General features: G+C 39.9%; 1 protein-coding gene across 26 annotated transcripts in view; it reads right to left on the bottom strand.

The window, feature by feature from the left end:
• Positions 1-16925, bottom strand: part of LOC145344414 (calcium/calmodulin-dependent protein kinase type II delta chain) — a 323172-nt gene that overhangs the window by 225791 nt on the left and 80456 nt on the right. For all 26 annotated transcript variants that reach the window (XM_080191547.1, XM_080191627.1, XM_080191583.1 and 23 more), the window contains exon 3: positions 8296-8355. In XM_080191547.1, the coding sequence (XP_080047673.1) occupies positions 8296-8355 (60 nt within the window). The remainder of the gene's footprint in view (positions 1-8295; positions 8356-16925) is intronic.

The raw sequence follows: 16925 nt of genomic DNA, 5'->3' as shown, positions 1-16925 counted from the left end.
CCATCATGCTAAATGGCCTCTCCCATCTGATCCCTAGCTCTTTTTTATCTATCATGAGTTTCACCATTACATTATCCCCTGGTGTAGGTAATTTAGGAATGTACTCCACTGCCAATTTGATCTAATCTCCATGTGGCTGTTGAATGATTACCTAATTTTTGAGAATATGTAAATGGTCTACTAAATCTCTCGTACACTGACACACTGCTTCTCGGCCAACTTCACGTTCTCCTCCCCCTGTTATTACATCCTCAGGGAGGCACATTGACCTACCAGTCATCAATTCAAAATGGGTTCATCCTATTCCTCGGGATGGTGTAGCTCTCTGTCATAACAATATTGCAGGCAAAGCCTGTACCCAATTGTTTCCTTCCTCTAAAATGGCCTTGGTTAAACTATTCTTCAGTATTCAATTCATTCGTTCTACCATGCCTAAGCTCTGTGGGTGATATGGTATGTGAAATTTTTGTCTTATCCCTAACATTCTGCAGACTTCTCTTAAAACTCTTCCTGTAAAATGAGTTTCCTGGCCTGAGTCAAACTGAAGGGGCATTCTGCACCTAGGTATTATTTCATTCACCAACATCAAAGCTACCGTTTTGGCTGTTACGTAGGAATGCTTCAACAATCGTGTGAACCGATCAATAATTACTAACCAATAAGTCTTCCCTTTTGCTCTAGGTGATGGTCCCGTAAAATCCATCTGCAGATATTCCCATGGTCCTTTGGGTCTCAGCTGGTTCCCCATCTTAACCTTGCAGTGATGATCTGGTTCCACTAACGTGCACTGTAAACATGTCTGACAGAATTTTGCTATCATTTCTCCCATACCTTTCCACCACCAAATTCCAACTAATTTGACCATTGTATCTCTGCTTGTATGAGCTAATCCATGCTATACTTTTAACAAGGTTTGCTGTATTGCTTCTGATGCTATTATTTTCCTTTTTCTTCGTACGCCATCTTGACCCTTTTGCGCCCCCCCCCCCCCCACTTTTCTTCCTCTGACGCTTGTTCCTGTACTTGCTTCACATTAATATCTGTGATATCATTAACTTGTAGTGCTGCCACATCTGCTGTTTTTGTCCCTTTCCAATTCTGTTCTAATAAATCTTGTTTTGTCAACTTGACTGCTTCCCTTCTGTGCTTGACTCTTAATTTTCTTGTGTGCCTGCACTTTGATTATAGCTGCTTCTAAGGGATTACGGGCGGCTTGAATTCAATCTTTAACCAAATTCTCACGCTGTACATGTCCATTGCTTGATGGAATGAAACCTCGCCTGCTCCAAGCTGTCACATGGTCATGAATTACCCCAAAAGCATGTCGGCTGTCTGTATAAATGTTAACTCATTTTCCGATGCTCCATGCTACAATTTTAGTTAAAGCTGCTGCTACTTGTGCTGAATTACTCCCTGGGATTTGTTCTCCTGCAAATCACTGTTCCTTCATCATTTGCCACTGCCCATGTAGTGCGGGGTTTACCATTAACATATTTTCTAGCTCTGTCTACATATAGGTTAATCACCTCTTCATCTGTGAGCGGTTCTTCTGCTAAACCTTCACTTGCTCCCTAATTCATTTCTGCAACTCATTCGTGCTCTGTTCCTCATACTGTCAATCCTCCTGCAGAATTTTCCCTTACATCTCTGCTGATTTCTACACGCCTGTCTACTGGCAAGAGATTTGCTTCCCATTTTGAACATCTTCCATCAGAAACTCCTTTTAATCTTCCAGCTTCTAAAAGCTGGACAATTGAGTGAGGACTGTGGAGAATTATTTTTCTCATCAGGGTAAGTGGCTCTGAACCACTTATTGCTCATGAGGCATGGCTAGTGCTCTCGCACATTGATGTGTACCTCTAGCAACTAAATCTAGTTAGATGGAGTAGTACCCCACTAGTCTTATTTAACCTGTCTCCAGGTTGTTGGTCACCACTGCAGCTTGCATTCCATCATTTTCCTGATAAAAAAATGTGAAATGGATTAGTGAGATCTGATAATCCTAACATAGCTTGCTTTAAATCAGAGAAAGCCTGTGCTTCCTTCTCTCCCCATTCTGTTCTTTCGTTGCTATCAAAATGTCACCCACATACCGCAAAATGGTTGTTCCTCTGCATTCTAAAGGCTCTATTACCTGTGCCAGGCATTTGTGGAAAATCGCTGGACTGTTATGGAATCATTGTGGCAGATAGGTCCAACTTCATTGCTGATTCCCGATGTTATTCCAAACTTATATTGATGTTCCTTGGTTATAGGAATTGACCAAAATACATTAGCTGTGTCTAGCATTCTAAGTATCATCTGTTCTATTCAGTGGTGTTCAGGATGCTGGCTGGATTCACCACTTTGGAATGCTCTCGAGTCACACAGTGATTCAAAGCTGTGTAATTGATAGTTAATCGATAGCTGCCATCTGGCTTTCTTACTGGCCAAACAGGTGAATTAGTCTCCGAAGAGATCTTGGTTACTATTTGTTGCTTTTCTAAATCTGAAATGACCTTTTTAACTGCTTCCATTGCTTCTAGTTTGAGAGGTATTGTCTACGTGGAGAATGAATATTTCCGGGAATTGCTATCGGAGGGACATCTAAATACCCACAATCCTGTTTGTGTTCGGACCAAGCCTGAGGATACTGTGCAGCCAAATTTCCTTACATTGTTCCATTCTCCCAATTTTGTCAGAGTGCCCCTATTCTAGAGGTATTGCAATCTTTCTTCTCACCCCATCGATTTCAGTTGTACAACGTATGCCACCTTACGTTACCTGCCTTGGTATCGATTATAGCCCCCAATTGTTCGAACAGGTCTATCCCTAAAATACTTCCTTCCTCTGTTGAACATATCCAAATCTGGACCCCTTTACCCTCAATCTCCAATGCAGTAAGTTCACTCAATAACGTGGTCTTAATTCTCCCAGTTATTTCTTGCAACTGTATGGTCTGATCAGTTGTTGGCAAATTTAAATCTGTTGTCGATAATAGATGCCCCAGTGTCTACCAACACGATGTAGGTTGGCTTCCAAAAACTGTTTCTACATACTGGGGGATCTCTACCTGCAATCTCAAGAGCTGCTCATTTCTGACCTAACAATTTCTGCAATTCAGCTGCTGTCATCTGAAACACTGGCTGTAATACTTTGGGTTTGAGACTCAGAGGATGAATTCGCCTAGTTGTTACCCTGTCCTTCTCAACCCCTCCTTTTCACCCAACATTTTTTCATATTATGACCTTTGACATTTGCTGTATTGTTTTTTGTAACTCAGATTATTTCCTGTGTCTCTGCTTTGGCAATCCCTAGCAAAACGTCCTTTCTTTCAACAGGCAAAGCCCTTAAGTTTAGTTTGTGACTGACCAATTTGTACTGGAATCATCTTGGGATTTTTCTGGTAATTGGATTCTGTTTTCACAGCCCAATTCATAGCATCCCGATAATTATTTCCTACTAGAATACCCAAATCTATAATTCAAGTCAGAGCTGGACGAAACCCTTCTCTGAGCAAGCCCAAAAACATATCGTCATCTCTAGTAAGATTTTCAACCCTTCTATTTTCTACAGAAGCCCTGAATTACCTTTCTCTGTATTCTTTTACGGATTCTTTGGGATCGTGTTTAACTAAAGTTACCTTTGTCCAACTGATGTGTCTTTTACCAATAGTTCACCCTATCACCCAGTTAATTGTTCATATCTTTGGTCCTCACTATTACACGTTGCAAATATCCAATTTCTCCTTTTTAAAGGTTCAGGTAACAATTGCCATGCTGGTGCTGCTAACTTTCCCTTTACTAAAATTCTTATGTCATCCAAAGTCAAATGATAAACATCTCTTAACTCATCCATACTTTTCCAAAAAGACAAATTTTGGTGATAACGACGCATCAGACCTAAATTAATCCATAAACATCTGCTTCTCAGTTGCCTAACATGGCGCTTCCTCAGTAGTTACAGTGGTTGTTCCTCTCCCTCTACCAGTTGATTTTATTATTGTATGGAGTGGTGCTACCAGAACAGGCAATCCCACCTTATTATCCTTAGGGGAATTTCCATCTCTGTGAGTTACCCTTCCTGATAAATCTTCCCAAACTATTTCCTCCTCAGCTGACTCCTTTGGAATTGGGGGATACGATGAATTGGTTACTGCCCTCTCTATAGGCACACTTCAGAGTCTTCCCCAACAGCTTTTGCAGTGACTAACTGTTTGTTAACTGGCTCTTTCTGAAGGTGATTTCTCATCATAGCAGCGTGAATCACCATGGCCATTCTGGTTTTTGTTTAATCTGGGCTTTCCACCAGGACTTTTGCTCGGGGACTCAGAAATCTCTAAATCAGATCATTTCTCTATCATTTTCCTAATTAATTTATCATGCTCTGTTACTATCTTTTGTATTAACAAATCATCTTTTTCCCCATGTTAAATTTACACTTTCTTTCATACTCCACATGACCACTGTAGGGCATTCTAGACCTTCTAACCTCAGTGTTTTTCAATTTCGTATTACTGGCTTTCCCAACACGCTTGCCCTTTCTCTCTCCCTCTCTCTAATTTCTATTTATTTTCTATCCACTTTCCCTTCCAATTCCACAGACCCTTCTCTGGGAATTCCTCCTGGTCAAAGCCCTTAGCCCCCTGCTGAAAGCTTGACCCTTGTCTTCTAATTTCTCCTAACCGGGGATGTCTTACTGAGTTCTCCACCCCAATAACTCAAAAATGCTTCTCTCTCCTGGTCCCATGGGGCACTCTAATGTCTAGGCTGACTAATGCCCTCTCCAGTTGGTTCTTGCCTCTTGCGTTAACTGATGCACGGCACTCTTGGCTCTACTAAGCAAACAGTACCAGGATTCCATCCCTGGCCTTTTGGATTAAGTGTGCCCAATAATTTTTACGTCTATCCCACCAGGCGGCTCTCTTGACTCCACTCACAGATTGGTTATCACACCCTCTTGTTTAAACACGGTTTCTTTAGTCAGTGACACTAATCTTGTGACCCCAAATGCTCGTTCGGACAGGTTAACTTACAGATCCGACAACTTGATGCATTTCTCCTTCTAAGCAGCTCGGGTGGTAAAGTAAAGATACTCACCCTTTCTGAGGAGGCACATCCCGCTATTAGACTCCGGTGACTCTATCCTCTCACCGGAAAGACTGGTGCGGTTTCTGAGGTGGCCGGTACTGCTGAAACTTCAGACAATACAAGACTCACAAAGCCACTAACTCAGTTTAAAGACATAACTTTTATTTAGACCAGTGGCAGCTAGGAGAAACCAAAGGGTCAGGGCAACTCTGAGATAAAGCACCTAGACATCTCCGATGAAAATTTGATGTATACAATTCAAAACAGATCAATTATAGGTTTTTTTTTAATCAATTACTCCTGCCTTTCATTAGCTATAAATCAATCATCTCCAACATAAATAAATCAACAACACCACCTGCCATTTACCTTAGCCAATTGTATCTTACCCTCTGGCAAAATGGCATTTTGTTAGTCCGTAGAAACTAACTCCTGTCTTGGCTGACCCCACTTCCCGTGATGTTTGGTAACCTCAGACGCTAACCCAAAGTTCAAATTAATGTTCCCATGAGTTCCCCTGTAGGTCACTGCCAAACCAGATTAACACATGCCTCCATGTCTGGGCATGCATCCATCTTATCTGGACATTGAATAAATCCTATTCATGAAATATGATTAAGTGAATTAAATGTTGTCTTCATCCAAAATTTTACTGATAAATCTTGCATATTCTCAAGGCCTTAACATTCTCTTAGAATATGATTTTGCCCTAATGCTTCACAGCAAATTGCCCTTAGCTAAAGTGAACAATATACCTTTAAAAATACATTAATACATTCAAAATATCAGCATGTTTTAAAATCATAATCACTTGTTTAAATCGCTTACTGCATCTCATATGTACGCAAACTGCTTTCTTGTTGGTCATAAACCTATTTTAAAAGTCATTTAACTTAATGCTGATAGTTCTATGAGTGCCTTAATGTTTGATAGTTTAAAAACTTACTAACCTCTTGCACCATCACTGAGCCATTATTAAACTGTTAAGACACCAGTGATCAGGAGGTAAAATGGATGTGTTTTTTCAGAATAAATCAATTGTTAGATACCACAACACGAGGAGAAATTCGAGTTCTAAGACATTCAAATAAATCCACGATTCATGCAGGGATGGGAAGTGAGAGCAGAAATATCAATTGCTTAGATTTCTTGTGTCTAAACTGGAAAATAATTTGTGCCAGAGCATAACAACGAAAATCTTTTCTATTCAAAAGGAAAATAGTGTCCAAGAGACTTCTGATTGAAGTAACCTTTTGTTTGTACAAATTGGGCCTAAATGAAGAATCAGCATGGTGGTGCTAAATTATAACATCAGCAATCAGCACCACAGAAAGGAGGGTAGTGATTCCATATCCCACTCTACTCAGTTTTGAACATTAGTAACACCAGACAGAGGCTGCAACATTTCCCTGGTCAGGAAGAAGCAACAGGTCAGATTGAATTATGCCTTTCAGCAGAGCTCTGGAGTTCACTCCCAGCTTCTCCAAAGTTAACCTCCTGGCAAAAACACTGAATTGCAATTCCAAACACATTTCAGCAACCCATGGAAGTACATCAGCAGCATCCCAGGAGTCATGTCCAGTATCACAATGCATTACAATGAGGTAGAATAATGGTCTATTAAATATAATCCGGTTAAAAATGATCCAAGGGTAAGATAAAACTAAAAGAACACTACTCAACTTTCATAAGAAAGATCAAATTGAAAGATAGTTTTCAAATCCACGTGCCTATTAAAATATAGCCTGGGATAGTACTATGCATTCCATAAAAACGTGGAGGTCAAATACAGTTGCAATGTACACATAGCTAGAAATATCAAGAAATAGCATTTGTTACTCTAGCATATGAAACTGTCTCATTACCCCATAACTTAAGGATATAAACAGCAATGTTAACATTTCTTTGAAGGAAAGTGCTGATTATAGTAATTACAGCAATAAGCATTGGTTCCGTCAGACTAACATTTTTCAACATTTAAAATGGTTCCATGATACCACCTGGGATGCACTGAGATTTATAAATTATTAGGTTCTAATCTCTTTCCAGAAAGAGAATCCCCAGACACCACCTAAATAAAACTAGATTTTTTTTCTAAAGGGATGGGAAGCAGCTATTAATATATCAAAGTTCCAATAACAGTTTAAACCTAATGCCAACACAAGAACCTACCCACAATATAGACTTCCAGACTGGAATCCATGGATGCGAGGGATTTCTGATGTGCCCCATGAGTCAATAAGATTTTAAAATGTCCTTCTGGGCCAGAGATAACACACACACTAAATACAGTTTCTTGACAGGTCTGCATGCTTGTTCCCAAATTGCTGAACCACCAGCACATTTGTTGCTGGCAAATATTTTCCACAATGCTGTGACTTTCCTTTGAATAACTAACATGGTTTTTCAAAGAGGATTGCATACAAACCCACTTTAAGATCGCGGTACGACATGAAAGGAGGCCATTCAGCCCTATTTTGGTAGAGTTATCCAAATATTCCTGCTGTACCTTAGAGCCAACTTCCTCCATTCTTCTAACCAGCGTCTCCGCAATATGTGGCAATCCCCCACCCCCACAATCCTCATCCATTACCACCAGTGGAGAACTGCCAGCCTCTGACTGACCACAGCTCTTGACAGGCAAATCTTCCCCTCCTGAATCTTGGGCAGAACATTCATGCTGTCCGGTTATGTGCCTGATGGGTACTTACACCTGTCGTGCCATCACCAGTGGAGACTATATGGACCTTCCCCATTACCAAGATTAAATTCCATCCAGTCTATATAGTTTGTTACTATCCCCCTATTTCTTTTCCAAGTTTTGTATCAGCTGCAAACGTTGAAATTATGCTCTGTACACCCAAATCCAGATCAGTAATATGGCCAATGCAGTATTAACAGAATTTTCCCTTGAATAATCTCTGTTCACTTGATTCAGGGTCACATCCTGGACAAATCCAGCTGACTAAATAAAGGTCAGAAAGTGAACTTGGAATGCTCCAGCCAGAGCATTTATCTGCTCATCATGAAGGGGCTTAAGCAAATTATTGAAGGAGAAATAAAGCCAAGCACCATCCATCTTTTTAACAAAATGATGGCCCAATAAATTTCAGTGTTGATAATGTCAAGACATCAATTACATTGAAATTTATGTGGAACGCAAATTATTTGAAAATTAAAGCGATACTGATTTTTTTATTTCTAACTACTTTGGAAAGACACTTACCAATATTGGGGTGCTTTAAAAGTCGACAAATCCGAGCCTCTCTTTCCAACTTCTGATGATCTGTATTTAAAAAAAAAAGATAGATCAAATTTAAATTGGTGTATGAAGAATTGTGTTCAGCAATGCAAAACCAATAAGGAATCTGTTCTTTCACTTCAGTTGGATTCATAAATGGATGTTGACCTCTGAGGAATCAACACTCATAAAGGTAAAACAAAGTACAGAAGGACAGGAGGAAATGTCCATTAAATTTATTCGCAGTTGACAACTATTTCTGTCCTAAAAGAATGTGCGCCAGGTGCTCCGCCTACCCACTCAGTTCTTGGCCTCCTATATCGCTTCAATGAAGTTCAATGCAAGCTAGAGGAACAGAATCTCATCTTTCTGTTGGACACTGTTATAGTCACCCAGGCTTACAAAAACTGAATTTGGGAACATTATGCATCTTAGCCATCACCATCATTTTTGGGGGAAGCAAATGCTGGAATTGGGAGGGGAGGTGGAGCTGGTAATTTGGACAATGATCCTCTATTAGTACATAGGCAGTGGGTGTGGTCTGCACTGCATTTCCTCTTCCTGTCGCTTTCTTCACGCACAACAGCCCTCTCTACTTTGTCAGATTACCTCTATTTCCTTCTCACAGTGCTCTTTTCCTCTAATCATTTACACCTCCAGTAAAATCAAACTTTAGGTTCTTTTCTTACTGGATTATCACCTTGCCTTGTGCATGGCACAATCATCATTTGTTATTTAATTGCTACTGTCCTCCACACTATCACAGAACTTCCCTTTTACTTCCTTCCATGTACCTTTTGCATCACCTATAAATCAGTTTTAAAGTTGGTCATCCCAAATATCTATCTGGAGTGAGGATAGGCCATTATTGACCTGAAATGTTAATTACATTCCTTTCTCCAAGACAGATGTATCTTTTATTTCAGATTTCCAACATTTGTTGTCAAAGATGCATTGGCAAATTGTTAGAATACATCCTTTAGAGATGCATTCTAACAATAGTACATAATAAAAAAGGGGGCATGTTTAAGGTGGTGGACGGGCTGCCAATCAAGCAGACTGCTTCGTCTTGAATAATTCTGAACTTGGTGCCCTGCTACAGATGCACCATCCAGGCTAATGCAGAGTATTCCATCACATGCCTAACCTGTGCTCAGAGTTAGCGAAGAAGCTCTGGGAAGTCAGTCTCTTGCAACCACAGCAATTACGTGGCTGCCAGTAAACCTTCTGATCATCTCTTAGTTCAGGTGATTCACAGATTTGTTACAGAATGGAAGGAAGCCATTCATCCCATCATGTCTGTGCCAACTCCCAAACACGCAATTCACCTAGTTTCATTCTCCCACCTTCTCCACGTAACCCTGCACATTCTTCAATTTCAGATAACAATTCAAATGCCTTTTGAATACCTCGATTGAACCTGCCTTCACCACAATCTCAGACAGTGCATTCCAGATCTTAACCACTCACTGCGTGAAAACATTTCCTCTCATGTTTCCATTACTTCTTTTGCCAATTATGACTACATTGTCATTGAATGTCAAGGGGAAAAGTGATTAGACTCTATTGTTGGAGATGGTCATTGCTTGACACTTGTGTTATAAATATATTTGACATTTACAAGCCCAAGTCTGTATCTTATTGAAGTCTTGCTTAATGTAGGCATGGAGAGCTGCCTCATTACATTGAGAAATTGTGAATAAAGATCACTTCAATCACACCAGTACTGACGTTATGATGAAGAGAAAATAATTGATGAAGCAGCTGGTGACTGTTGGCCTAGAACCAGCAGTCTCCTAGCACATAGCTTCCAAGTTTCACACCAGTACTGAAGAAGGAGGAAACTTTGATCACCTGAAACAAAAAAAGGGTTCAATTTTCCTCTCCGAATTCCGAACAAGCTTGCACCAGAAGGACCAAATACAAGGTGCAATTTTGTATTTCCCAGACTATTCCCACCATCTGCCATTTCACTGGGTCAGAAAACACGATTGGTCATGACCCAACGCTCCTGTAAAGTGATGCCATATTTGCTATTTAAATGCCTGCTCCAAATACAATTTTCTCATTAAGGTGGATTGCTGATGGCTTTGGGAACCATGCCAGGCAAGCCGGTATGTGAACCTTGGGAGGGAGTCTGCTGTGGAGTCAGGAACCTTTTGACAGGCAAATTTAGAAGCTCTTGCCAATGTCAACAGTCACAATTAGATGTTGTCTGAGAGGTTACATATGTTGTTGATGCAATGATTGATCATAAGACTCAGCTGTTAAAACATAAGAGACATTAAATTGACTATAACTGAATAAGGATTTAGATGCACTAGAGTACTGTATCCAGTGGATAAACTCATCTTCTACATTCAACAGTATGGAGCACCAGATATTAGTGTATGCAGGAGACCCTATTTTCATATTGATTTAATGTCCTGACATATTTTCAGTCCTCGAAGCACTCTTCATGTATCCAACAGATACAGAAAACAATGAATAATACAGGCATGCTTCTGAAACATGAAATAAAATTTCATAAAATTAGTGCTTCCAAATCAACTTCAAAAGAAGTTTTAATCCACTTAACATCACCTAATCCTGTTCAAATAAGCAAACCAGGATTTTTTTAAAAATCACGTCAAACAAAGATCAAACAACAATCTTCTTTGCAGCTATGAAATAATGCCCTACATGGCCGAAGGTATTAGTGAGTCTTGGAGCTCAGTCAGGCATATATAATGAGGCCATCTGATAAAACAGATGTCTGGCCATATCTTCAGTCTGCTTTTTTGACAGTTTTTTCTAATTGGCAATATGAACACTTGCCATTCATTGACAGTTTTATGAACTGGTAAGAGGGGCATTTTTATCAAAGCCAATTTTGAAAGGCTGATATTTTAAAAATTTCAAGCGTTTTAAAGACTTGCTAGTGTTATTACATGAGCTCTACACGTAGTAATTCTGGGTAAGTGGACATGCAGAGTACATGGGAGGAATGGAGGGAGGAGGGAGACATGAAGGTATGGACAGGACATAGGAGATATATGAGAGGGCATCAAGCAGTCATTGGGTTTAGGTGATGGGGCTGAGGGCCTAACAAACATGGATAGAACAGGCTACTGTCCCAACAAACAGAGGTGGGCTTTCTAACTTGTCAACCTCAGCTTCCTCACTGCCTCCACTGCCAATTGGGTCCTGCTGCCAAAAGGAGACCAAAATTCAAGATGAATAGGCTACCTTTCTGAAGTTGGAAATGCCACATCTGGAAATAGCTGGACTCAAGCTTCCTGAATAGAGGACAATAATTCAGCCCAAGGTCTCACTATGACCAACATCTAACAAAAATGATTGCAACTCCTAATTTTCTATATGCATAAAAAGGTCAACATATTTTTTAAACTGTACAGAGAATTAGCATAACCTGATTGTCTATTACTGATTGCAAGCATCAACATAATTTTCAATAGGCTAAAAGTACTACTGCCTCAAGGAAAGATAAAGTTAAAGTTTATTTATTAGTCACAAGTAGGCTTACATTAACACCGCAATAAGTTTACTGTGAAAATCCCCTAGTTGCCACACTCTGGCGCTTATTTGGGTATACTGAGGGAGAATTGAGCATGGCCAATGCACCCAACCAGCACATGTTTCGGACTCTGGGAGGAAACCGGAGCACCCAGAGGAAACCCATGCAGACACAGGGAGAATGTGCTGACTCAAAGTTGGGAATTGAACCCGGGTCCCTGGAACCGTGAGACAACAGTGCTAACCACTGTGCCATTATGCTGCCCCTCCCCCATTAAAAACTTATTTCAGCCAAAGACTAAAGAAACTGAACAACATACCATATACCTTTAAGGAGAAAGGTAACAATTTGCAGTGTTTTTAAAGGCAAATCATCAGTGTTCATGTAGTTGACCTTCTGAACCTGACCACAACTTCAAAGTTCAGTGCAAATTAACACAGAAATCCTCACGTTGTGGTCCATCATTCACTGCTTCATCACAACATTATAGATTCCTTACTACCTGAGCCAGTAATCAATAAAATCCAACTGTTCCAGCATGTTTTTCTCCTTTTCTGCCCTCACATCACTATAAGTTACCACATTAAAAAATTATGTCTTATTCAATGTGGTAAAACTAAGCATTTAGTAGCGAGTTAAGTAATCATGAACAATTGGTCTAGTCCTGAAAGATAATGTTATGTTGGTGGAATGCTTTCAAATGTCTCCATTATGGTTAATTAGATTTCTGAAACTAGACTTTTTAAAAACTTTTTAGAAGTATTTGTTGATATTATTTCAGCTTCTACCTTAAACATACGTTTATATTCTAATCTTGATTTCAATACCTTGTACATTTTCTAAAAAATGTAATTTGATTATAAATGCTTTCCATTTCCTGATCAGCTGTCTGTTGGAATTGAATAAAACAATTGGCAATTTTGACAGCTTGATCACTGCAGTTGGTGTTGGGAAGCCTTATTAAACAATACTGCAACCAATTGTACATCAACACAGTTAAAGTTCTCTCAACTGAGGTTTCTAGATTTGTTTGTGCAGCTTTCTTTACAAAATCCAGGCCACTGATTTTTGCAAAGGGGTAGAAAACAATGTGCGGACCTCTGTAGAGTAAATTAATCTTTCTTTATTTAAAGAACAGGTTTAGGCATCTACTGACAGATATCCCAGCTTCAACCTTCTGTTAAGCTGAGAGTTATTTTATTGTACCTAGCTTTGTCTTTTATACCTGTTACTTAATGATTAATGAACAAATTACCCAGATAATTTGCACTCTCGGTGTTCTATTTTGTCTCAATATTGACATGTCAGTAAAACATGAAAGACATCATAAATTGTGCAAATCTAACTTTATTTGTTTTGCTTGCTTAAAATTGACTCTGCAGAATCAAACGATGGTTGTTACAGACCCAAAATGGCCACAGTGTCTGAAACTTTCCAGTAAGTTACTAGATCAAAGAGTTCCAACCTCATCTGTCTGGAATCCCACAATTCATTGTGAAAACACATTAAAATCCACAAAACGGAGGACTGTAACAAAGAGCCATCAGAACTCATAATATCTGCAGAGGCACCAAAAACTACCGTTTCACAACTGGAATTGCCAAAAAGGAATTATGGAAGGGAAATGGATGCTATTTGCATCTTTATGAGCTTATCCCTCTCACGGAATCCATGAGTCAATGCAAGAAAATAGCAACCCAGATAGGGTCATTAATATGGATAATGACTCTTCCAGAGTCAAATGGCTGGAACATTATAAATGAGAAAACAAAAGCCAGGTCCAAACACCAGACAAACATCCCTTTATGAAATTACTGTGGAGGGAGGAGATCACATTAATCAAATGACGATTTTAAAATCCCTATATTCAGAGGTGAACTGAGAACCAAGCAGTCTGCTGATTTGCTTCCAACCTTAAAGGCTAACAAGCAGGACTCCAAGCAACCTGAAACAAGTCTCAAGCCCTCAGTGAATGTTTATGGGGAAGACTCTGATTATCGCTTGTCAATTAGACCAAGTCTAAGCATAGAAATCCCATCTCATTGCATCGCTATTTACTTTAAAGTGATTCTGCGCTGCCGCCTTCTGCTAGGAACCCTCTGGATCATCTCTATGAAGGAAACCTCCCACCCCCATTTGACTTTCTAGACTCTGGAAACTTTATGGACTGATACCAGTTTCTGAGGTTCATTTAATGTTAAGTTATTCATAGTTGTAAAACTCCTCTTTCTATCCCACTTACTGTATATTTATGTCTGTGAATTTGCGATCATCTCCCCCAGGTTTGAATGTGTGAATAAACTAAATTCCAAGCTCTATACTAAGAGAGTTTGAGCAAGTCACTTTAAAAATAGGTGTCACAAACTTGAGGGTTGGGGAAACATGACACAGCCTATTTTAAAACAATTAAAAACACTCCTGCTTGTGGACATGTAGCGAGTTCAGCTTTGCCTCTCTCATCTCCATAACCATCTACTGAATCAAGATCAATTTGAAGAGAAGAAAAACTGAGTTAGTTTGAACTTATGTCTGAAATAATGCTACAGGATAATAATGTGAAAGGTCAGCATGTTCATTGGCAATTTTTGCTTGCTCTTATTGGAGCTGAGATTTCAAAAAGTCGTGGGTGGCATAGTGGCTTGCACTGCTGCCTCATAATGCCAGGGACCGAGGTTCAATTCTAGCATTAAGTGACTGTCTGTGTGGAGTTTGCACATTCTTCCCTTGTCTGCATGGGTTTCCTCTGGTTGCTGCGGTTTCCTCTCACACTCCAAAGAGGTGCAAGTTAGGTAGATTGGCTATGCTAAGTTGTTCCTTACTGTGCCAAGTTGTATAGGTTAGGGGATTAGTGGATACAGGGATCAGACGGTGAGAGGGTGTGTGGGCCTGAGTAAGATGCTGAGTTGGTGCAAACCCAATGGGGGAAGGGCCTCCTTCTGTACTGTTGGGATTCTGTGATTCTGTGACCCTTCACTAAAATGAAGGATTGGGCCATCTCAGGTAATTTGATCAAATGTTTGGAAACCAATATCCTGCACTCAGAACAAAATGGCCACTCCTGGCAGCCAATTACCTTATCTCTGAGCCTGCATTTTCTGGGCCTCTTTGCCTCAAAGGCATTTCACTTGCATATTAGCTCTCTTTCTTTGCAAACACAGAACAAATATAATGGCTGAGGTGTTTTCTCTATTACCTAGACAAACAAACAGTTCATTCTGCATTCTCTGTAGAAAGCACATTAGCAACTTCTAGACTTTGTTCTCCCCCATATTTGCATCAATACATTGTGGCCATGGTTTTTCCTGGGCTATGTGTACATCCTGACTGGGTTATGGATATAGATGGGAGGGCAGGTGGACAATCCCCATGGAGATCTCAGCGAGATAAGTGCACTATTTTGAAGACTGTCTCATTTAGATCAAGGAGAGTCTTAGCTGTTGTCAAGACCCAAAGGCCCCCAGCATAATGTTATCATTCAGTAAGTGCATTGGTCACTAATACCATTGACAGGATGGAGGGGGAAGTTTGGGGCTGGGAGGCCCCTAACATCCTTATTGGGCCTGCATGGAGAAACCTTGTCATTACTGTCATTTTTCAAAACTTATCTTCGTTTTTCTAATCAGTATGCAATTCCTGCTGTAGTTTGTCCATTTGACTACATAGAGTGAGCTGCCTCTGACATCATCAAAATGACAGTGAAGCACCATTACTAGCCATGGCCTTTCAGTTTATATTATGCCTCTACCTGCCTGCAGTGAGAACACTGACCCACCCCAAAGTCAATTACATTGCAATGGTGCCAGGAGGAAAGGGATCCACCTCAGGCTAGTAATGGATTTGGTTTAATCTTTGCATTTCTCATGCCCTGTTCTTACTGGGCGAAAAGGGATTATAATTTTGGCTATTATTTCCCAAATGATTTCCACTGAAAAATGGTCAAGATATCCTAAATATTTATGGTGATAGATCATAAAAGGAAAAAATAAGAGCCTCATTTTCAGTATTAATACATGTAGCAATTCAAACCCCATGACTGTCGGCATTTGCCATTATTACGACTGCAGAAAAAACTAAAATCCACGCACAGGCAGTTAAAAATGGAAATGAAGTAGTGATTCCCTCCTCCTCTACAGGGTGAGCTGTTCAAGATGGAAAGCTTCTGAAATTACTTGATTTGGTATGAACTTCCACAATACTATTGCTGTACAATCTCTTGGAAAAGTTATACCTTGTTGAAAGAGGCAAAATTGTTTTTTTTCTAAACTCTGCACCAAGTTCATACTTCCTGTTGATCAAACTCTCTGGTCCAGAAAAAGTAATTTTGTATTGGTGGAATATTGTAATCCTTCATCATGCCAAAAAAACTCTTTTTTTAAAAAAGTTAATGATATTTTAGCTTCTACATTAATGCCATGAGTACATCCAATCTTTATTTCACTTTCTGCGAAATGATTAAAAAGTGGGAGAAATTATTTTCTGATTTGCTGCTTGGGAATTCTTTAACGTGATTGGCTGCTTAGCATTATTGTTGATGGATGCCAGAGATTCCCTTGAGCTGGTACCAGAATCAAAGTCGCAATAGGAAAGGGGAAATCCACAGCACAATGACGGCAACACCCGTGTGGGCATCTTTCTTTGGGGTCAGTAGCGAACAGTATCACTCCAACACTGACCACAAAAGCTGAGCCAATGCATCAGGTGAAACTACGGCATAAAACTGATAGCTACTTCATGAAACATTGGCAAAAACCAACAGGGTAAAGGTGTCAATAATTTATTGACAGTACAGAGCTTTCAAAGAACAGCAAGATACATCCAGGCTCAGTAATACTAAATTAGAAATGAGAGCTGAGTGAGCCAAGTCCACTCAAAGCTAGCTTGTCTCCAGGCACTTTACCTTGCATGAACTTGGGATTACCCAAACCTCTACCATCCATGTCCAAATTGAGGAGGGATCTGGCTGGAGCAAATTACAGTCAACAACAGGACAGGTAGGCAGAAACGTAATGGAGCAATGGGCAGGCGACCTTTAAAGAGGAACTGATCCAGATAGGGATGAGGTACTTTCCTACAAGGTAACAGGTGGAGCATCAAAAAC

The sequence above is a fragment of the Carcharhinus amblyrhynchos genome, chromosome 1 (assembly GCF_965287045.1).
Source record: "Carcharhinus amblyrhynchos chromosome 1, sCarAmb.v2.hapA, whole genome shotgun sequence".
Classification (NCBI taxonomy): Eukaryota; Metazoa; Chordata; class Chondrichthyes; order Carcharhiniformes; family Carcharhinidae; genus Carcharhinus; species Carcharhinus amblyrhynchos.
The sequence above is the reverse complement of the archived record's forward strand: the minus strand, read 5'-3'. Positions and strand labels throughout refer to the sequence as shown.